At 43.8% G+C, this 23,300-nt stretch overlaps 1 protein-coding gene across 2 annotated transcripts in view; it reads left to right on the forward strand.

The window, feature by feature from the left end:
• WASHC3 (WASH complex subunit 3) overlaps nucleotides 1–23,300 on the forward strand; it is a 102,250-nt gene that overhangs the window by 36,840 nt on the left and 42,110 nt on the right. The window contains exon 5 of one of the 2 annotated variants that reach the window (XM_086919245.1): nucleotides 2,661–2,762. In XM_086919245.1, coding sequence (XP_086775371.1) covers nucleotides 2,661–2,762 — 102 coding nt within the window. The remainder of the gene's footprint in view (nucleotides 1–2,660; nucleotides 2,763–23,300) is intronic. The other variant, XM_086919250.1, reaches the window with a different exon arrangement.

The following is a 23,300-nucleotide window of genomic DNA, read 5'->3' on the forward strand; positions in this document are numbered from 1 at the left end:
AAAATAATACCAAACTAAAATAAAACATATAACATTTATTTGCACATATATATACACAATCAAGGTTAAAAACATTTCATAATAAAGTACAGTATCACAAGAAAACAAAGTTGTCGACGCTGCGTTCTGGTGAGTAGTTAAATGTACACCTTCTTCAGGACTGTTTTCTAAAACACTTTAAAACGTTTCTAGTGTTCAAATTTACTAGACTTTTTGCCGAAGCAAATTTGTAAGAGTGAGGGATTGGGAATGTTCTACTCTTCAAAAAACCTTTAAATTAAATACCTCATAAATTTAGTTGTGTTCATTGGTGCCACCGTTCTATTGTTGTTCACTAATTGTGTACAAACTCAGCGATAAAAGCAAACTGGTACATCAATATAGCCAGCTGATGCGCCTTCATTGGAAGTATAAGATCTAGAAACAGAGTCTTCGCCGTTGCAACCAACGAACAGCTTCCGGGTGAGTGTATCCTGGCCTGGAAGCTGTTCGTTGGTTACAAGGAGGCTGGACCAATTTTAAAAGGTTTTAAAACATTGGTTGCATTAGTGCCAGAGCAACTATAACAGTCCAATCGCCCTATATATTTTCCAAAACAACGGCTAAGACTCTTGTTTCTAGATCTTATACTTCCAATCATGGCGCATCGGCTGGCTATATTAATGTACCAGTTTGTTTTTATCGCTGAGTTTATGCACAATTAGTGTACAACAATAGAACGGTGGCACCAATGAACACAACTAAATTTATAAGGTTTTTAATTTAAAGGTTTTTTGATGAGTGGAACATTCCCAATAGCTCACTCTTACAAATTTTCCTTGTCAAAAAGTCTAGTAAATTTGATCACAAGCAGTGTTTTAATGTGTTTGAGAAAACTGTCCTGAAGAAGGTGTATAATTAACTACTCACCGAAACACAGCAGTGGCAACTTTGTTTTCTTGTGATGCAGCATTTTATTATGAAATGTTTTAACCTTGATTGTGTATATGTGCAAATAAATGTTATATGTTTCATTTTAGTTTGGTATTATTTTCTATGTTGCACGGACTAACTAGTATTGTATAGTATTTGACTGTATGGATTTCTGATTTCGCTCTGAACACCAGCACTGTGCAGTACCTTAGTAACAAAATTTATTTTGAGTAGGGACCTGCTTGGCTTCCAAAATGGAACCTCCAGGCCTGTATCACTTTTGCACACCACACTATCAAGTCTAGCTCACACGCACACTTAAAATGCATGGGATGTCAAGTTTAGGATTCTGGGTTCAACACGAGCAGTGAAGTTCAGTTTTATGGCCTGTAAGCATGCATTCATTTCTCACAGATAAGTCTGTCACTATAATTTAGTAGCACAGTATGCTGCCATCACTAGGTTTAAAGCATGAAACCCACGACTGGGATGCTTGTCCTCTCTCACTATGAGTTCGATTGGTGCTCTAGTCCCAGTTCTGGTCTAGGTCCTGAAACTATGATTGTCAAAAGTCCTAGCTTAGTTCAATGCACGCACATGGGATTAGTGTGTGGCATGACAATTTTTGTTTAAAAAACAGGATCACAGGTATGCAGTTAAGACATGCAGGGCAGAGGACATGACTGTACATCATGCATAGGTATTTCCCCTCTCCTAATAATGAAGGGGTAACTCCCACCTTTTAAAACCCCTTCGCCTCTCCTGGCTGTTAAGTTGGTTGCCCTCCAGACAGAGGGTGTAGTTTTTTCTGAAGGAAGGTATAGAGGTAAATCCTAATGTAGACTATAAGCCACTAAGCCATTTCTTCAGCTTCCTCCGTTCCTTCAAATGCTGTTTACAAATCTGAAGAGCACTTTTCATTTTGGATGGTTTGGTTCTTCTGGGTTAGGGGGAGGGGAATTGGGGTTGAGAGACTACTGGGAAATTCTTCGATCGACAATGAATGGCTCCCTTTTACTTTTCCGTCACTTACTCTCTCCTCGCTCAATGATTATAAATATCAGGTCAGCCATGGACACTTTCCGTAGTGGTTGTCGCTAAACGCTTCTCTGCTCTAGTATACAGAGTGATAAGTGGAGGGCTGAAAGCAGGAGCCTTGAAGAAAAGCAGCTGTGTCGTCCACTGAAAAGAACCTTACAACCATAGTCCATTTTCATCTAAGAACTAATGTGTTTTGCGAATATATTTATTTATTTATTTCAGAACTTCAAAGTGGTGCATTATGGTTGTTGACGGGCTGAATCTCATAGACCAGACTACAGTAGCAAGCAAGCTCTCCACTGATTGCTGTTGGCTCAGCATTTGTATCTAAAATCTTTTAATGCTCCCCAGTAACTGCATGTATGTCAAAACGTTATCTGCTATACACCTATGTGGCCCCTTAAATCATAATATGGGATCATCTCAAAATGTTTACAAGCAGGAACGAATTTCTGGAATGTAAATCTTTCTCTGCACGGATGCAATAGATATGGAGCTTGCACACATTTCAGTTGAGAAATATTAAAAATAGCTTGCATTTCTGTAGACAGTGAAAAACATTTAGACCGGTGTCTCTCCAGGACCCCCTTGTAACCAGATTGGTAAGTTTCCCAGTACCCTGGTAAGCAAGTGCTCCTTAGGAAATTTTACCTTAATCTAACATTAAAGGATGACAAATTCTAATATTTTTGTATTTTTTATTTTAGCAGGACATAGTAAATGATACTAAAACAGAAACCCAGTATGAAAATGTGACTACTGTTGCAAAGGATCCTAGGTATGCCAGATATCTCAAGATGGTCCAAGTGGTAAGTTACTTTTTTATTGTGTCTTTTTATCTGAAAATAAAATGGTAAGTACAAGGCTTCTTTTAATGTGGGTGCTACAACAACCAGGGTTCATTGGGCTCTGTATTATTTTCTATGTTGCACCGACTAACTAGTATTGTATAGTATTTGACTGTATGGATTTCTGATTTCGCTTTGAACACCAGCACTGTGCAGTACCTTAGTAACAAAATTTATTTTGAGTAGGGACCTTCTTGGCTTCCTAAATGGAACCTCCAGGCCTGTATCACTTTTGCACACCACACTATCAAGTCTAGCTCACACGCACACTTAAAATGCATGGGATGTCAAGTTCAGGATTCTGGGTTCAACACGAGCAGTGAAGTTCAGTTTTATGGCCTGTAAGCATGCATTCATGTCTCACATTTAGATTAATTCCTTTTAGGTACTTCACACTCCTGAGCCAGTCAAGGCTTACAGTAGCACATTTTAGGGGTTAGAAACACTCCATAAATGCAATGTCAAGACTGTGCTATATTTTCAGCATAAACATTTCATTTAACGTGGGTTCTGTGGGCAATGTTATCTCATGTGGCTGTATTTAGGTTGACTTGAAACTTCAGGACCTTTTGGGTGTTTCTTTATATTGTTTGCACATAGCTCTTTTCGCAACGAGACAGAGATAGATTAGTTTAGATAAAAATATTTGTAGAGCTATGGCTGCCTCGGCAAAGAGGCGTCCCAGTGCTGAAGCAAGACTGAGCAGGGGACAGAACCCAGAGAATTAAGCCTGGGAGAAGAGTAGGGGACAGGACAAAAGGAATTATACCTGGGAATAGAGCCAGGTCTTCACTAGACGTCTGAAGACCTGATGGTCAGGATTGCTGCGAATGTGTAAGGGAAGAGAATTCCAGAGAATGGGAGCCAGGCGTCTAAAGGAACGGCCACCAGATCTAGCTCTGCGTATGTGAGGGATACATGCAAGGCTCTGGTTCGCAGAGCGTAGTGCATGCGAAGGGGAGTACATCACCCAAAATGTCTGGGGCGCTTCCCGTTAGTATCTTATGCGTGATGCAAAGCGTCTTGAAGCAAACACGCCGTTCAAAGGGCAGCCAATGCAGGCGGCGAAGAAGATTAGAAGCATGGCTAAATTTGGAAAGAGCAAAGATAGCTCGAGCTACCGCATTCTGGACCCTCTGCAATCTACTAACCAGACTTATTAGAGCCGAGAAAAAAAGCACATTGCAGTAGTCCAGGCGAGCCAGAATGGAGGCTTGAATGATCGGTTGGCGTGTTTGGGCATCAAAGAAGCCCAGATGTGGTCGGCGACTGCGCAAAAGTTCGAAACATTTCCCAGCCACTAATTTGGCATGTGTTTCAAAATTAAGGTTATCAACTATGAAGCCCTCATTTTTCACCCCAGGTTAAGGATCAGGAGGATCCCCAAGTGCCTGGGGCCACCATTCATTCGTCCAGAGATGAGACTTTGCCAACCAAGAGAATCTCCGATTTGGTAGAGTTCAATTGTAGAAAGTTAGCTGTCATCCATTCTGCAATTGCGGAGATGTTTTCTTTAAATTTAATTTTATCTTGCTAGGATCTTTGGACAGGGCAATCACCAGTTGGGTGTCGTCGGCGTAAGACACAAGGGAGATTACTTGATATTTGGCTTTCGTGTCAGAGGGCTCATATATATATTGAAGAGCGTAGAGCTCAATGCAGAGCCCTGAGGAACCCCAAAGCGGAGGGGGTGGACATGGGAAGAAAAGGGGGGGAGAGGTCACTTGAAAGGTGCGGTCAGCCAGGAAGGAGGCGAACCACGCTAGAGCTTTATTCTCAATTCCTATCTCCTCCAAACGGAGGAGCAGGATATCATGAGACACCGTATCAAATGCTGCGCTTAGATCCAGCAGCACTAATGCTGATGTGCTGCCGGCATCCAGTGCGGATTTGAGTTGTTCTACCACAGCCAATAGAGCTGACTCGGTGCTGTAACGTGGTCGGAACCCGTTCGGTGAGCTCTCAAGTATATGATTAGACCCTAAGAACTGTGTTAGTGTACAGTTCACATGCGCTTCCAGAATTTTAGAGAAGAAAGGAAGCAATGAAATTGGGTGGTAGTTCTCTGCTTTAGATGTGTCAAGTGTTGGTTTCTTAAGTAAAGGGACTACTTTTGCATGCTTCCATAATTTGGGCACCACCGCTGTAGAGAGGGATAAATTAAGTAGCTTCAGACACTCGGGTAGAAGACCTTGTTGAATTTTCCTGAAAACCTCTGGTTTAAGGGGATTGTCTGGAGATCCAGATTTAATTTTGGCCACTAATCTCTCTAATGCCTTCAGGGGGATAAAAAGGAGAGATGCAAGGTGGACCGTCTCAGAGCCACTGTTACCATTCTTCTTGCAAGCACTGGAAGATGTACCATGATTGAACTTTTGGTAGATGTCCTCGACCTTCTTTTAGAAGAAGGTTGCCAGCTCCTCACAGTGTTTGTTGGAAGAGATAGTATTACCTGATTCTCCTGGAGATGAGGTCAGATCTTTTAGTAGAGAGAATAGTTTTACTCCGGTTGGGGTTTGTGCTAATCAGGCTAGAATAGTGAGCTCTGGTTTTGCGCACCAGCTTATGATAGCATTAATGGCCGCTCTCTAAAGTGCTTTGGCCTGGGGGTCATATGATCTCCTCCAAGATCTTTCCAAGATCTTGAAGTTCTTCTTAGCAAGGATTAAATCTTCATTGAACCAGGCATTAACCCGAGAGCTTTTAGAATGAGTGAGTTTCAGAGGAATGCATGTATCTAAGGCTTGTATTATCCATCTTTGGAAAGTCGCGTTAGCTTCTTCCCTGTTGGCGACTCTTACAAGAGGCTTTGCCCTCAAGGCTGTAAGAAGGTCTGCTTGTTTCAGTTTATGCCAGGGCCTTTTTAAAGAGGGATGTTGATTAGGCTGGGACTTTTGGCCAGCTATGTTAGCCGCATCAGAATGAGAAAAGGATCTGTCCAGATCATGGGCAGCGGTAATAGAACTTCCAGTGACTCTAAATTAGAGAAAATGGGGTCAAGGAGATGTCCCGCTCTGTGCGTGGCACTGGGGGTCAGTTGAGTCAACTGACAGGCTGCCAGGTCCTCCAGAAAGCTGACAATCTCCGGGGATTCTTGTAGCTCTAAGTGGAGGTTCAGATTGCTTATAATGTTAAAATTGGCGGTCTGGAGAGCCAGTGCTGCAACAGTGTTTATCAGGGCTTCTCTGAAGGCTTTTGATGGACCAATAGGTCGGTAAATGAGAAGACCGGAGAAAGTATAGTTGGCAGTCAATGTGATTTTAAAAAGTGCACTCTCACAGTCAGGGAGATCTATGGGGGACAGGCTGCAGGAGTGATCTGATTTATAGATAATCGCAATACCGCCTCCTCTTCCTCCAGATCTATTTATACTACGTATAGCATAACCTGTAGGGAGGGCAAGTGCTGGTATGGCCACAGAGGATTCACAAAGCCAAGTTTCCGTTAGGAAAAGAATCTCAGGTGAGTGTTCCTGTAGGAGATTGAACACCTCAGCGTGATGTTTAGACCATGAGCGGCAATTAATGCTCAGAAGAGTGTGTCGACATCCTAGGGCTAGAGAGTGTAGCATGCTTCAAAGGAAGCAGTCTGAATTTACAGTGTTCACAGCGAGAGGGGCACAGGAGCCATCTCTATATAGGGCCCACAGTTCATCGCCGTTGTAACTACCTCTTTGGCCTTTAGAAGGTGCAGGGTCCCTTGCTCCTGGCGACATCCAGGCGCGGACGGGCGCAGACGGGCTTGCCTTTGGTGCGCCATCGGCACGTCAGCTGCGCGTCCTTGCAATGGCGTGCATTGGAGGCCACGGGGGCTCACCAGGCTCCACCCGTGCTAAGCGCTGATTGGCTAAGAGCCAGCCAATCAGTGTAGGAGAATCCTCTAGCAGGATGTACAGACAGTCACACCGAATTGTGTGGGAGTACAAGTATTTTTCTTCTAACACAGAGCAAAAAGGTGCAGTGGGCAGAATTGTGAGTGCGCTATTTTAAAAGAAGTTAAAACAATGCAAACAAAAACGTCCCCCCAGCAATTCCCTAGCTCAGTCACCACTCAATCAGTCAGAAACAACACCCTGTAGCTATGTCTTGATAATATTGACCCTCTGTATCAGTGGCTCAGGCTTTGAGTGCAACACTGGACTGGTGAGTGGACTTGGCCATAGTTGCTGAGTTTCCACTCATAAAATTAATAAGTCCATGGTAAAAACTATAGTTAAGGCATGTAAAATTAGTGTCAGATGTGGACTGAGGCAGTATATAGTAACCTTGAAAACATGACACAGGCCTGGTCCCCTGCAAAATCCCATGGTTGCAGATACTTGTAAAAAAAAAAAACTTACTGACTTCAAAACCCACTTCCAAGTGCTAAATAAGACACACTTAAAATTACCTTATTGATATAAGGGCGGGTGCCTATAAGTGGTACATGCCTAAATACATGTTAGCATATATCTATAGTGGATAAATAACCAAAAGCTATTTTCCTTGTATTGGGTTTTGCCGCTCCCATAAGAAAAACTGGTGAAGCAGATTATATCACTATTTCTTTATTATCCAGTGGAAAACTGCTACAGAAAAAAGTTCAAGAACGTTTCATACCTGTTTTTAAAAATCCAGTCATACCTGTTTTTAAAATCCAGGTAATTGGTAAAGTCAGATTTATTTTATAACTGGTTAGAAAATATAATTTTCCGAAAAGTACTGTTTATTTGGCTGAAACAGTCTTAATCTGCAGCTACTGCCCCACCTGTTATGCGACAAGAAATTCCCCAGAGGGTCGGCAGAATAGACCACGTTGATTGACAAGTCGACCTGAATGGGCAGGAATGGTTTATCTGACCTCAGCAGATTATTCAGACTGGTCGCTACTGCCCCTACTGTTGGTGCAACAGTGCCAAATTCTGTATGACAGGCCAGTCGGAGGCACATGTGAAATCCGGCGCAGATCTCAGTTAAGTATGTATCCCTGACTGGTTACTGCAGAAGAACCTTGTTTCATCTTATTAGACTTCTCTCCTTTTAAGTTGGTGGGTGAGTGTGTGTGTATGTATATGGATATGGTTGTGTATGTGTATATGGAATTACACACAGACACATGCACACATATGTTAAAGGGACGTTCTAGTTCGGTGAAAATATGAATTAACCTCATCCATTCGACCTAGATTCCCCTCCGGTGCTGAGCCCTTATGAAAACGGGCGTGGTCATGACGGAACGGTTCCGTCATGAGCACAGCTCAACCGATGCTCATGACGGAACCGTTCCGTCATGAGCATTGAAGGGGTTAAAACATGCCATTTTAAACAAACAAAACCACTGAAATTCACCATTTATAGTTTTCTCAAGTGAAAATGTGAGTTAAAACATACCATTTTAAACAAACAAAACCACTTAAATTCATCATTTATAGTTATCTCAAGTAACTGTAACTTGTGCCCTAACGTAACTATAACTTGTGCCCTCGCCCTGCACAGTTTTGTTATCAATAATATAATTACAGATGTTGCAGTCTCTTAATCAATGATGTCATAGAACATTCGGTGTAAATCCCTTCAGTAGTTCTTCAGATATTAGTGTTTAAAAAGAGTTGCTGAGAAGGGTTTAAAGGGTTAATTCTTTTGTATACCTCTGCTGATCTAACTCATGACTTCGGTTCCTGTCAATCACATTTTGAATTTTCAAACTAATGTGATTGGCTGGAGAACAGCTCTGAATTTATTTTTTAAACACCTTGAAATTCTTGAGTTGGTTGTGACTTAAACGTTTGTTCACCATAGAAAAATATTTCACACTGCCATCGGGAGGCCACCATCCGATGTTCCTGACCCAAGACGAGTGCTAAGGGGTACCCAGAAGCATAAAAAAACCTGTCCTATGACCAGGAAAAAACGCCAAAAACCATGTCCAAGTTACCCTTTTCCGTACCAAGTCAAGTGAACATGCGCTAACTAATGCAAAATGTTAAGGATACCAACAATCCCCCCTAAATATCTATATTCACAGTCATACATTCTATATCCAAATGTTGTCTTCATATTCAATGCTCCTAATTGTAATGTTGTACAATTTTAAAACCTCCATTTATGATTGACCTAATAGCTTCCTTCATCTAGTCCTTAGAGTCTAACTATTCTCCACATAAATCTGGGAGCAATCACTTTCCACAAAATCAGTCTGAAAATTATCCTAATCTGACCATTTCATGGGCCTATGTCTTGAAATGTTTTTATTAAAATTGGCTCATAACTCTCGGGTCACAAAAGGTTAGACAGCCACGCTAGTGGGAATGTTATGTGCCGACATTGACTTCCATTTTGCGATTGACTCTCAAATCACTTCTGATTTACGAGTTTCAGGCTCATGAAAAAGAAAAACAAAGGCAAACACTAACGCATTCAGCCAAATGTCCTGTGTCAAAACCCCACTGTTTAAGCCTTAAAGTCATGTACATTGGGGATTGGCTGAGAGTAGAGGTTTTTAGCAAGATGACCTGGTTGCAAGCCAGGCCCTCCACCCAACCCTGTTCACAAATATCATGTGCCACAGCGGTAGTGTGTCAGCAGTAGGTAGTATACAAGGTCTAGCTACAGACCAAGCCCTCCCTCTGGCCCCTGTCACACGGCCGAAGGCCATGTGCAGTGAGCTTTAAATAATGGCCCGAGATAGGGCATAGGCCACTCACTAAGCCCTTGTGCTCAAACACGTATGCGCTTGCCCAAAGATTATAAACTGTGGATGCAGGCTACAGGCAGGAGGTAGAGCGCAGCGCCTGGGTGCTGGCAACCCAATGCACCCAACACCCGCACTGGTCACTGGCCCATATGGTGGGTCCTTTACAATGTCTGAGTTGGATTGCCTAGGAGATTGCCAAGGCTTGCTCACCATAGTCCTTCATCCCTGAGGTGGTCAGTGAGTTGGACCAGGATCCACTGCCCACTGTCCCCAATTCAGAGCTGCCTTTCCTGGGATGGTGTCACTGCTCCATGCTTTTTTCCCAAAAAGTAGGGAGTCTAATGTGAGGGAGCAGTGACAAGAGTTTGAGGGGCCATGAATTATGCCATGCTTTGCCTCTGGAGGTGACTATCTAGAGCCCAGCCAGGAAAAGGATAAGATGTCTCACAGGAAGGAATGAAACCAAACTTGCTGAACAGTTGCAGGGCCAGTTGGTGGCCATTTTGAGCGAGGTCCATGGTATACTGACAAGATGTAATACTGAGCATTTATACTTTGTTTATGTTATCTGTTTTCACTCTAATCCTCTGCTGTTTCTTGAAACCTTTTTAATGTGTGTTTGACAATATTGGTTTATTCTTGAAATTGTTCTTATGTAAACTGCTCTTTTTTTGCAGTATGCACCGGTTCTTTTTTAAAAGCTCTCGGCTATCTGTTGGGTCTTACCTGTGGTATATGAATCGTAGGTGTTGAAAATGGCGCTTTCTAGAGTGCTTTCCCTCGACTTTTTGCTTTTGTCCTTCCTGGTTTCCACTGACCTTTTTGCTTACCTTAGGAATTTGAGTGCTTTGACACTGCCATTCAGTGCCAAAGCGCTGTGCTTGTCCTATTCATGCTGGTGATTGGTGTATACACGAGTGGTTGTATTGAGTTAGCTGTAAGTCCCTTTTCTAGTGGGAAGACATATACCTAGGGCATGTGACTCAAATGCTACTCCTTGGCCCTGCAGCACTGGTTCTGCCACCCACTGCGGTAGCTCTCCAAACGTACCACAAGTACAGTTTACTCGGCTTGGCAATTAAAAGCTACTAGCCAAGGTTCTGCATATCTCTCGCTACATCTTGAGTACTCTCTGGTGGCAGGGTGTGTGGCGTAGGGAGAAGGTAAGGCATGTGCACGTGTGCAATACATGTCCTAGTAGTGAATATTATTTGGTTGTATGTTCAGTACTGTGAGACCTGCTACTTGCATTGATTAACATGGGGAATCAATGGAAAGTCTATTGAGCTGTATTTCCTACTTACCGAAAAGTAGCAGTATGGTGTTTGTGTTTGATGAATTAATAATTGCGAATCCTCTCAGTTAGTGAGATTGGATTTGACATTACTAATGTGGAAATGCCATTTTGGAAAAGTGGACATTTCAATGCTCATGGCTCTGTGTGCCTGTCTCCAGTCCACTTCTGGGTGCTTGGGGGGACACCTTCACCTGTGCATTCCTGACAGCCATAAACTAGGGGCACTCGAGGGAAACTGCAGACCTCTGACACTGAGGGGCCTTCCTGGGATGGATAAGAGTAGGTGGAATTGGCACCTGCATTCCAAGGGGCAGGGTCCTGGCCCCACTAAAGATATTGAACAAGCCTCCGAGGGTAGGATGGCAGACCAGACCACATTTAGGCCTTTTGAACTGATCTCATCTTCAAAGGCTATTGAGGGTATAACTAATGCTGGGGCTCCCCCACAAGAGTTTATAGACATTTTTGGTATTGGAACCATACTATGCTCGTTCAACGCAGGTACATCGATGAGAGGAACCATTGGGCAATAAGGGACTGCAACTGGACTAACCTCAGACCTGTGGTGGTCTGAGGCTGTTGTTCTCCAGGAAAAGGACTATCACTTGGTGGATTTTGCCTGAATGTTGCTGGCATGCAGCTAATTGCCAACTTTTGTGGCCCGGGTCCCTCAGCACTCTCCGAAGGCCAGTTGGCTGGACTTCTGTCCACGAGATCCCAGGGACAGAAAGGATCTCCCCATTTCTATTGAATTGTATGGACCGCACAGGGTGCGGTGGAAATGGGTGGAAGTTGTCGTCAGTTGGGACAAGGACTGTCCTGACGTTTGCAGTAATCACACTGTGCAGAGGAGTGTGCTTGTAAAGATCAGCGGCCCACCTGGGTTGCTGTAACACGAAGATTTAAAGGAGTGCTGAGTAAGTTTGGCAAGTCCAAGGGACCTAAGCTTGCAACTGGAAGCGAGTGCTAGCTCCCACTTTGTAGTACGTGGTGTTTGGGGACTTTTGTCGAATCTGCAGACCCAAGTCTGAAGCCTGGACTGTCCCCGACCTCAAGATCGGAAGTACGAAAGTGCCTGACACTCAGCCGCCGACTCTTCTAGGGACTCAGGCCTCAAGGTACTCTGTTGTTGGTAACATCTTGACTGGGCCCGAGGAGTCTTGTTGTGCCTTGTGTGTACCCACAGCTGGCTGACAGGACCAACTGCGTCTCGCACCTTCGCGTTAAGGGGGTCATTTTGTCGAATTGGCAGGTTTCCAGCTTCCGGTTTCGCAGTCTTTTGCCTATGGGTGTGGGGGGGGGGGAATAGTGATCCTGCACTCATCAAGGTGCCGCTGGGTGCCTTGACAGCCTAATCTGGAAGGATGAAACTAAGTTACTGTTTCCTTTTGCTTTAGGTGGTCCTGACAATCTAATCCAAGCATCGCCAGGGTGTGCAACGTGTATCGTTGGCTGGTGTAGTTTTAGTGGCTAAGGGGCTAGGTCATGAGGCGTAATCCTAACCTGTGGTTTCTTGATCATTACAACTGTACCGGGTATGCAATATTTGGGAATGTCATGATTTATGCTAATGTGATAGTGAGAAAGTGTAATACCTGTGAACAGCCTGCATATATGTTTGTCGTTTTTAATGTGGAAGGTATCGCTTGGATCGTGAACGCCCTGTAGAAAGAAGGCACATGGGTTTATGCCGCTTGCAAGGCCGAGTGGATAACGGAGCAAGTGAATTTCTATGTTTATCATGTTCTGCTAATGGAAGAGTTTGACAATTGCAAAGAGTGTATCCAATGTGGATGTCATTTGGATTTCAATGTGTTTATATAATACGAAGATCAGTGTTGTATACTTATGGTGTGGAGACTTTTTGTAGTGTACTCAGTGTGTTGTGAGGGTGGTACTGTGCTAATACTTTACACTGTACACTTTTCTGAGGATAAGCCTGACTTCTCTGTGGCACGCTACCAGAGGGTGAGCACAGGTTATTTGTATGTATTCAACACACATATCCAATCATTATAAGATGAGCACCATATCTTTTTGGAGATACTACTAGCCAAACTAGGCCTACTCCTAACCATACTCTACCCCCACAGAGAAAGAAAGAGCACTCTTATGTGGTGCAACACGCTGTCTACCCCAATCCACCATAGCAATCCTGATACTACAATACCACACAGTTTTTACTAGCAGCTGTAGCGACTGGAGCCATGCGGGTAAATCCAATGTCAAATGTATTGTGCTTTTGGCATGAAGTCAACTTATAAAGTAGCACCGCCAGTCAGTGTCATAAATCATAGGCGATCCTTCGACTAACACCTCCACTCACACACTAAATCTGCACCGCTACACAGTGCGACAGGTGTCAGCCCAGTCTGTACAGAAAATTCCCGCACACGTGTGCACTCAGCACCCTAATTCGGTGCTACTGGTACCCAGCTGGTCTATGGATAACACCCTGCAGATTCCGTGGCTTCAGCCTCCCTCCACCGTCTAGTTCACCTCGATTGTCCTATGGCCCCGAATGGAAAATAACTAGCCCCTCCCGGATACTAGGCCACATGCAGCTGAAGTCCCGCTTAGCCGGGTCCTCGGGAAGCAGGTGGGGATATGTAGCAAGTTTTAATTAGGAAGTAGACGTAAACAAGCGGAGTCTAGCAGCCGCTCAGGAAGTTCACCCACAGGCCTCAAAACACAATGGAGTCGCGCAGTCTCTTGACCCTCTGGCGATTTTATTGGAAGCATTTCTTCAACCCAATCAATCTCTCTCGCTACTACCTGGCTCCACAATGTCTTCAGTAGGGGCCAGGTGTGGACAGGACAGTTGGTCCGCCATAATGAGGGTCAAAGAGGAACAGCAGATGAATGGTGAGTAACAAAGGGGAGCCTCTCGATAGGAGGAGACATCCCGACCGGTAAACGTTGAGTAGGGTTGTGTCTAGGTCATCTGGGCACATCGTCTGGTGCATGTTGGTGTTGGTAACACCAGACACCTCATGTCTCAATCACGAAGAGTTGTAAATTACGTACCTCCCTGGAAATGAGGCACACTGACTGGTGCACGTTGAGATGGGTTGCACCAGGCAATTCTGGTCACACACAGTGAAGAGTTGCAAATGCCGTACCTCTCTGGAAATGAGGTACAACGTCCGGTGCACGATGATACAGATTGCCCAAGACCAATCAGATCACACAGCGATAGCAAAGGGGATGATGGACAGAGCGTTTGAGCAACTCAAACACTCAACCCCAGTCAACTGATTTGGGTTGAATCCATCACCATTCTTTAGCCCACTCCAGCACCCCAGTTCAGATAGGGCCATATGCAAATCAGTCTGACCCTGTGCCTCTTGGGAACAGTCCAGCCCAAACTGCCAAGCCAGGTCCTCCCTGGACTGGAAACAAGCATCGTAGGAACGGTTTCGGGCTTTCAGCCCTCCTCAGCCACGATAGCTTGATTCCAATGGCATGTAGAGCACGGGACTCATGTCTGAGCATAACTTTACAATCTGGTGAATAGTTTAATGCATCCCACCTACACCAAATCCGTCCCACTTCCCTCAGAAGAACTCTGCTGTCAACTGGGCAGTTTCTTTTAGAAAAGTTCAATAACCTCCTCCATACTCTAGGAGAACATATGGAGACTATCATACCCTCAGATTTGGGAAATGAAATTAGTAACTTCTCTGAGATGACTATTGAGTATACACAAGCTACTCTGTCCTCTCTCAAATTGGGCACTCCTCAGGATCTGGTATCCTCTGATATTATGGCCAAAGGAAGGATGCCAGTTGTTACCATATAGACTAATATGTTCAATCACTCTTTAAAAACTGGTGAAGTTCCACCAATGTGGAAACATGCCATTGTCAGACTACTCTTGAAAAAACAGGCAGCTGACCCATTACTATGCGAAAATTACAGTCTAGTCACCCTCTTACCAGGCCAAAGTAAAATCTTGGAGCAATTTGTAATTACATTTCTTGCCCCATACTTAAGAGTCCAACGGAATTCTCCACACACACTGATTAAAAGACTAATTGAAGGTGGCATTGGAATTACCACCTCAAAATAGCTAACCTCTTTACTTTACAATCTCACCTTCCAAGTAGAAGAAGAAAATAGGCAAACAAAAATGTTTCCCCTCAAGTACAGAGTACCGCAGGGCTCGTCCCTTAGCCTGACATTATTCAGCTTGTATGTCGCCTATCTGGCAGAGATTATAAAATCCTATGGCTTTACTTCAATCTCCTATATGCAAATGACACACAATTTATTATTAGTCTATCCCATCAAACAGAAAATGCCCTCACTTGACTGGGTGGCAACCAGCAGATAAGACAGTCCCACTCAGTGGTTTGAAATGAACTGGACAACTGTCTTGGGCAGTCATCCCAACCCCAAAATGGAGGCTAAAAGCTTGGAAGTCTGGCTAGATGAAAAACTGACGATGGAAATGCAGGTCAAGAAACTGTCAGCCACATGTTTCGCCTGCTTTGCACTCTATGAAGACTTTTGAGATGGCTACCAGACCCAACACATTGTGTGGTGATACAAGGCCTAGTTATTTTTCGACTCGACAACAGCAGATCCTTGTACCTTGGAAGCCCTAAGTTAGTCCTGAAAAGAATGCAGGTCACACAAAATGCTGCAGCATGCTTCCTCCTAAAAATACCCAAGGCACCCGTCGGCAAGGATAAGACTGGCAGCCTTGCTCTGGCTTCCAGTGAGCCAAAGAGTTAATTTCAAGACATTCTGCCTTGTGCATAAGGTGGTCCATAAAAAAGGTTCTAAATTGATCCAGGATCTTCTCACTGCTTGCAATCCTCTTGAGATCGTTACACTCCACTGACAAACTGCTACTCCCAGTTCCTAGAATTAAGAAAGCTAGAGCCAGGGACCATTCCTTTGCTTACGTTGCCCCGTAGCTTTGGAACTTTCTCCTGCTACAAATGAGGCAAATAGAATCAGAACTGAAATTTAGAAGACTGCTATAGACTAGGCTGCTCCAGTAGACTTTGCATGTTAGTGGTCTTGTAGCTGGTCAGTGCTGGGAGGCCCTTCTGGGTAGCCATACACTTTATAAATCTAGAGAATAGAGTAGAATAGATATCACAGGTAGATGGTGTAGCTCCCTTGCAGGAGATCTTTGATGTCTCTGAGATCTCCGGGAGAAAAGGAGGCCCGCAGACGGTGACTTAGAGAGCACACTTCAGCAGGTCTTCAACCCAGGCCAGCCACTATTCACAAGGAGCACGTTGGCCCCTTCAATAGCAGTAATCCTCAGTCTGCACAACAGAGTCTTCTGGCAATGTGCACTACACAGTCCGGGTTCTTCGGTCCAGCATCCCCACAAGCGTATATCACCATTTGTTGAAGGATGGCTCCAGTAAATATACTGTTGTGTGTCTTTGAAGTTAGGAGTGGTTTAAGGGGTTACTCTTGAACCACAGATGCCTCCCCAAAATGGTAGGCCTGTATGCCATGGGGCTGTAGAATATAAAGGCCAACAGAGGCCAAGTGTCAAAACCTCTCCCTCCAATCTATCCCATTATTTCCTCAAATTGCAGAAGCCTGTTGTTCTAGTGGTATGCCCATGGTTTATAACTGTTGCTGGGGAATCCACAGATGTGCTCCCTCGACCCCTGGGGTCCACCGTAGCCAGGCACCACAGCACCCATGACTCTTAGAGCATAAACATTTCCATATACTATAAGTAAAAAGCAAAACCTGGATGTGTATCCTGGATACGGAGTACACTACTGTAGGTCACTTTATGAGTGTACACAATGTTGAAACACAATGTGAAGCGGATGTTGCAAAATTAATCAGTCTTTAAACAAATCAAACAACAGATGAATCTGCTTATCCATTCATCGATCAAAACGGTGAAACGTTGAATGTTACTCAATCTGCTTTATTTCCAAAGTTGCAGATGATGTAGATTTCATTGAAATAACTCAGGTTGCATGATAACAAAGGTACTGTAGTACAAACGGTTACTCCCAATGCATTTTGGGCGTTACAATAGCCCTTCGTCAGGGAAATCTGAAACCTCAATATCATAAATTGATTTGAACAGATGTCTGATCGAAAAATGCTGTATAAAAGAAAATAGTACAACTGGCTCAAACGTGGGCGAGCATTTGAACGTTATGCTAAAGAGTAGAGGAACTTTGCAAAATAACTAGAGTGCACAGCAATGTGTGCTATAGGAACCTTCATCAGTGTGCCAAGAAAACACCATGTGTTCACTCAGTTTGTCTGAAAACTGCCTAGAAGATTCTCAGTCACTTATTGAAAAAGGGAATTAAAGGGAAAACCCGTGTGACATGCTAACCCAAGTGGATTATGCAAATGCGTACAAATCACCAAGATCGTACTTTTAACCGTAATTTCCTAAGGTGAACAAATGATGCGTAAGCCAAACCGCCACAAGCTGAAAATAAACAAAAAAGTCAAACAAAATGATAAAAACCACTGTATCACTATTCGCCAAACTCCTCAAAGCTCACCATGCCAAGGAGCAGGAACCAATCCAAGGTGTGTATATTCTGGAACCCGTGCATGAAAGTAATCCTTGGAGAAAGTAAGTGAACACATATGCGTTTACTGGATCTTATCTCAGTCACGAGAGCGCTGGCCGTAATGTGACTAACGTAAATCATGACCATGAAAATAGGACTATGAATAAAAACTATTGTTCGTTTAAAAAAAAGATAGTGGCAAAAATAAAAACTGCATGCTCGCAAAACTACAAGCACCAAGACCATTAAGTGAAATGAAAAACAGAAAAGAATCCAATCTGCAAATCATAGCGTAATGTTAACAAACCAGGCCATACAGCGCTAATAGGCAGAACGAAGTTACCACAAACAAAAGGTTGCACAACTGTGCGTGACACTGCTTGTGCTACCAGCGATAGCAAAAGAATAGCCGCCTGGTGAACTAATGAATGCTGACATTAGTAGTCAAACAAGATGAAGTCACTGACACATGTGTTATGTAATCCAAAGGAGCACTTGTGTTGTACAGAAGTTACGAACATGAAAACAAACAACTCATTAAATTGTGATATACAGCATGATAATCAAGTGAATAGTCAGAATGAGACTTACTCAAACTCTTAGATACCACCATATAATTTTGACAATTCATGCTACTCTACGTTCTTAACCTCAAAATTATAGGGTCTAATGGCATTAGTGAGGTATGATTGCCTAAATAAGCTGAAAAGAAATACAGGGAGTACATACAGTGATTATAGAATCAATTTCAAATGGCATTAGTGAAGTATAATTGCATAAACAAGCTGAAAAGAAATACAGGGAGTACATACAGTGATTATACAATAACATTAAATAACTGACTTCATAAAGGTAAGGGTGACATCAAGAAGATGCTGCTAAGCACTCATAAGCATGAACCCATTGGATTAATTGACCTGAAACATAATACTGTAACAAATGTACAATGATTCAACAATGAAATGCCAAATATAATTTTACAAGAAAACAAGAATATAACAAAAGTTCCTCTCATGAGGGTGACCTGTTGTTTTCACAAGAAACAGGACAAATAAAATGTATCATTCAAACCATTCGGTGTTAAAGTATCCAAGAATCGTATCCAGTGTGTCATGCGTTGGGACAACAATCTGGACAGTCTCTATATGGTTGAAACTTAACTACCTCCAGAACAGTAAATTTTAACTGTGCTGTAGTGTGGTGATGTGAAAGCCAATGTTGAGATAGTGGTGAACTCAGGGTCTTGGTTCTGATTCTGCTCCTATGTTCTGTGATGCGAGTGTGCAGTGATTTCTCGGTTTTCCCAACATAGTAAAGACCACAGGAACACCTAATTGCGTAGATAACATGTTGGCTATTGCAATCAGCAGTGAAATTAATTTTGATATATTTGCCAGACCATGGGTGGGAGATGTTCCTGCCTAATAGTACATTAGTGCAATGGGAGCAGTTCAAACATTTTGTCCTGCCTTTTTATGAAACATTTGTAGCTACAACAGGCCGAGAAAAAATCTCCTTCAGGTTACGTGATCCTTTGTAAGCTAATAATAGGGATTGGAAAAAATCTTTTTATAATAGGTTTCAGACCATAACAAATCCCAGCGTTGTAATAACATATTCTTGATCAAATGGGAATGTGTAGAAAAAGTCGAACCAAACACCTCTCTAGGCATCATTTGCTTTGTTTGTTTCTTAAGAAGATCATTTCTGTTCAGAGGTAAAGCACATTTTTCTGCTTTGTTTACTACTTCTCTGGGATAACCCAGAGCCAAAAATTTCTATTTGCACTTCTGTAGTGTATTAATACATAAAACAGGATCCGAAGTGATACGCTTGACACTAGTAAAGTGTGAATAGGGTAAATGACGGTTTAAAGACCAAGGATGAAAACTGCTGTACAGAAGAGAGTTATTAAGATCGGTGGGTTCTCTTAAATGCTGGTAGTGATCATAGTCCCCATCCGTTTTATATTGACATCCAAATAAGCGATGGACTGTGAGTTTATGTTAAATGTAAATTGGAGTCTTGTTGTTCAGTTCCAAAATACGAGTTTCCAAATCCATCCGTGAACCATGCCAGATTATAAAAACATAATCTATGAAACGGCAGTATAATATCATGTTGCCCATCCATCCTTCATCAGAAAGAATATGTTCCATCTCAAATGTAATCCTAAAGATGTTGCGTAGCTGGTGGCACCTGAAAAACCCACAGAGGTTCCATTAGCTTGAAGATAAAAACTATCTTTCCATTTAAAATAACTGTGAAATAGACAAAAATGCAGCAGTTCTAGAAGGACAACCTTGTTAGCTTGTATTTCCTCATGCCTAAGTAGTGGCCACGTAATAGTCTCTATGCCCTCTAAATAGGGGAAAAGAGGTGTACAAAGCAACCACGTACACAGTACATAGCCAACCCGCTCCAATCTCTGGTATTTGAACTGCTTGCAAAGTTGCAATAAATAAGTTGTGTCCTGCAACTATGAGGGACCAGCCTGTACAATAGGTTGCAAGAATAAATCAAGGTAGTGTCAAAAAGGTTCATGAATAGAGCCGCAACCTAATACAAAAGGTCTGAGAGGCTGATCAAAGAGATCTTTATGTATCTTAGGTAGCATGTATAGTCCCGTTCTACGTGGGTAGCGAGTCAACAGAAATTCTTTGATTTTCTCAGTGATCCATTTCACCTGATTGGCATGAATGAGAATGGATGTAAGCAAGGATTGGAACGATGCTGTCTGATCTTCAGGTAAAGGTATATAAGTCGAATCATCGTGCAAAATGGCCTCAATCTTGTCCTCATAAAACCTGCGATCCATTACCACTAATGTGCCACCCTTATTTGCCCTTGTGAAATGTAAAGCTTGATTCATCCTTAGTGATTTCAATGCTGCTTTCTCACTTTTAGACAGGTTCTGTTGTGTAGTGGACTGTACTGGCAGTTTAGAAAGGTCTTGTTTAACAAGTGTCTCGAAAGGATCAATGATCTTGTTGCAGATAGGAGAAATGAAGGTGCTCTTTGGCTTCAATTCACGGTACGTAGATTCTAGTACCTCCTTGAAATCCATTTTAAGGGTGAAAAAGAAATAACAAAGACGTAATCTCCTGGTGAATTTATGCAACGCAATCTCAGATTCTAACGGCTTTGTGTGGAAAGTGGGAACAAATGAGCTCCCCTTATCCAACACGGAAAGTTGGGTTTTAGACAAACTCTGAGAGGAAATATTGATAACTAGTGTTTCTTATGTCATCGCGATGTTCAGGGTTGTGCCCTCTGCGGTTGCTGTATCTACCTGTGCCACTGGGTGTTGTTTGGAGGGTTGTTTGCTGCGGGACTGGTCTCTAAAGAAGACACCTTAGGATGCCTTGATCCGACATTCACTGTGTTGCTAACTGCAGATGATGAACTTTTGAAGGTACAGCAGGACGAGACAGTTGAGTGTCACTGATGGAGGCTAAACTCTCTTCAGAGGATGTAGTGCCTGGTTTACTTAGGTTGCATTTCTGAGAGTACACCTCAGCCCAGGAATAAACCTCATCTAATATGGCCGAGATACCCGCCACCCCCTCTCAACACAATCCCCAAAGGAGGGAAACCGGAAACAGTTCTTGAGTTTTTGGAAGTGGGATGGAGTGACCATCCCGGCCGTATTTATTAAAACAAAAATTAAAACATTAAACGTTTCATGTTATGTACAATTTCATTACCATATTGCGATGTTTGGCTAACCTTAACAGATTCTCTAATACAGAGGTTCTCCTAGCCGAACTAGCATCCTACAAAACATTTCTTGACATATTGAAATTGTACAACCTAACGTTTAAGGGCCAACGGCAAGGTCATAACCGGTGTCAAGATCCCTAACCAGACTTACCCCTCCCACTTGGGCTGGGCGACAGCACGGAGGCGTACCTCAAGTGCAACTATTACCAATTTCCCTTGACTTGACGGGGGCACCTAAAGACTCGACGCCAGTTAAAGGTCGTTTGAATACTCGTGTGAGGTATCTAGAAGGTACCGTAGACCTTATCCCAACCCCACACAACTTACCGCATCTGCCGTCGCAGATGTCACTGGCCCCGGGAAATTCCCCAGGAGGGGGCTGTAACCCCTCCTACAAAGGAAGGGGCCTTGACCGCCTTTCCTTTACTTCCGGCGACCCATCCTTAGAAGGGACCGCCTCCCCATTGAGGGGCCAATGGCCACCTCTCCCGAGCGCTCCCATCCGTGTTGGGTGACGCCCACTCATAGGGATCTACTAATTTAGTGCTCACCGATCATGACCTTACCGCCTACCAAATAAATACGACAGTGCTAACTAAAAACCCAGAATACATTGGCCACCATGACCGAAAGGGCATGCATAAAATTCAACCCTAAATCTGAATCTCTTTAATGGTAAAACGTACTCAAACAGACCATTCTTTATTAACTCAATATCAACATGATACTCCAACCTGGAAACGAGAACACAAGCAAAATTAATCCACTTTATTACAAACAACTGGCTGTCTTCAGGGGCTGGTGGGTGGGTCAAAATTGGCTCTTCGTTCTGTCCCGAGCTCACGTGCAGCGAGGAGGTGCAGCTTCAGAGCACAAGAACAAGAGGATGTCTTCTGGTCTTGCGTCCCTTTTTATCCGTCTTCAGGGCGGGCGTATACCCGCCCCTGCCTGCCCCGAGGGCGTGGCTGGCTGCGTCAGTGTCTAGGCCAGCCCACTCTAGGGCGGGAACAGGCGCGCCCCGGCTACGCCGCTTCGGGCATACCAGCCGAGACGCGCCTCCCGCCCAAAAATGGCTTCCCGGGGGGATCGAGGCACTCAGCCATACGTTCGGGGGGACCAAGTTGGTCGCCCCTTTCCATATGGCCGAGATACCCGCCACCCCCTCTCAACACAATCCCCAAAGGAGGGAAACCGGAAACAGTTCTTGAGTTTTTGGAAGTGGGATGGAGTGACCATCCCGGCCGTATTTATTAAAACAAAAATTAAAACATTAAACGTTTCATGTTATGTACAATTTCATTACCATATTGCGATGTTTGGCTAACCTTAACAGATTCTCTAATACAGAGGTTCTCCTAGCCGAACTAGCATCCTACAAAACATTTCTTGACATATTGAAATTGTACAACCTAACGTTTAAGGGCCAACGGCAAGGTCATAACCGGTGTCAAGATCCCTAACCAGACTTACCCCTCCCACTTGGGCTGGGCGACAGCACGGAGGCGTACCTCAAGTGCAACTATTACCAATTTCCCTTGACTTGACGGGGGCACCTAAAGACTCGACGCCAGTTAAAGGTCGTTCGAATACTCGTGTGAGGTATCTAGAAGGTACCGTAGACCTTATCCCAACCCCACACAACTTACCGCATCTGCCGTCGCAGATGTCACTGGCCCCGGGAAATTCCCCAGGAGGGGGCTGTAACCCCTCCTACAAAGGAAGGGGCCTTGACCGCCTTTCCTTTACTTCCGGCGACCCATCCTTAGAAGGGACCGCCTCCCCATTGAGGGGCCAATGGCCACCTCTCCCGAGCGCTCCCATCCGTGTTGGGTGACGCCCACTCATAGGGATCTACTAATTTAGTGCTCACCGATCATGACCTTACCGCCACAGGCCCGGATAGTTGACCGGCTATCCGGGCCCCCCACAAAACTCCTAGCTAAAGGTCATGTTTCAACGTTTTTAACCATGCTAAGAAGTCTCCTATGAGTAACTCATTTCCCACCCGAGACAAATGCACACCATCCCCTAGATACATACTGTCATCATTAATACAACCGTGCGAGATAGAATGCAATGTCCTGGAACGAAACAACCTACTCACTTTGTTATTAAGTTTTCTAACAGAATGGTTCAAAGCAGGAATCGAAACAGCCCCCCGCCACACTTTTCGTGGGATCATATGAGACCACGCAATTATGCACCCCGGAACTTTCCTCGCCAACCAACTTACAGTGGAAAGCATTGCCTCCAGGAGAAGTCGTCTACCGGTGGTGACCAAAT

Source organism: Lissotriton vulgaris, chromosome 1_1 (assembly GCF_964263255.1).
Source record: "Lissotriton vulgaris chromosome 1_1, aLisVul1.2, whole genome shotgun sequence".
In the NCBI taxonomy this organism is placed as follows: domain Eukaryota; kingdom Metazoa; phylum Chordata; class Amphibia; order Caudata; family Salamandridae; genus Lissotriton; species Lissotriton vulgaris.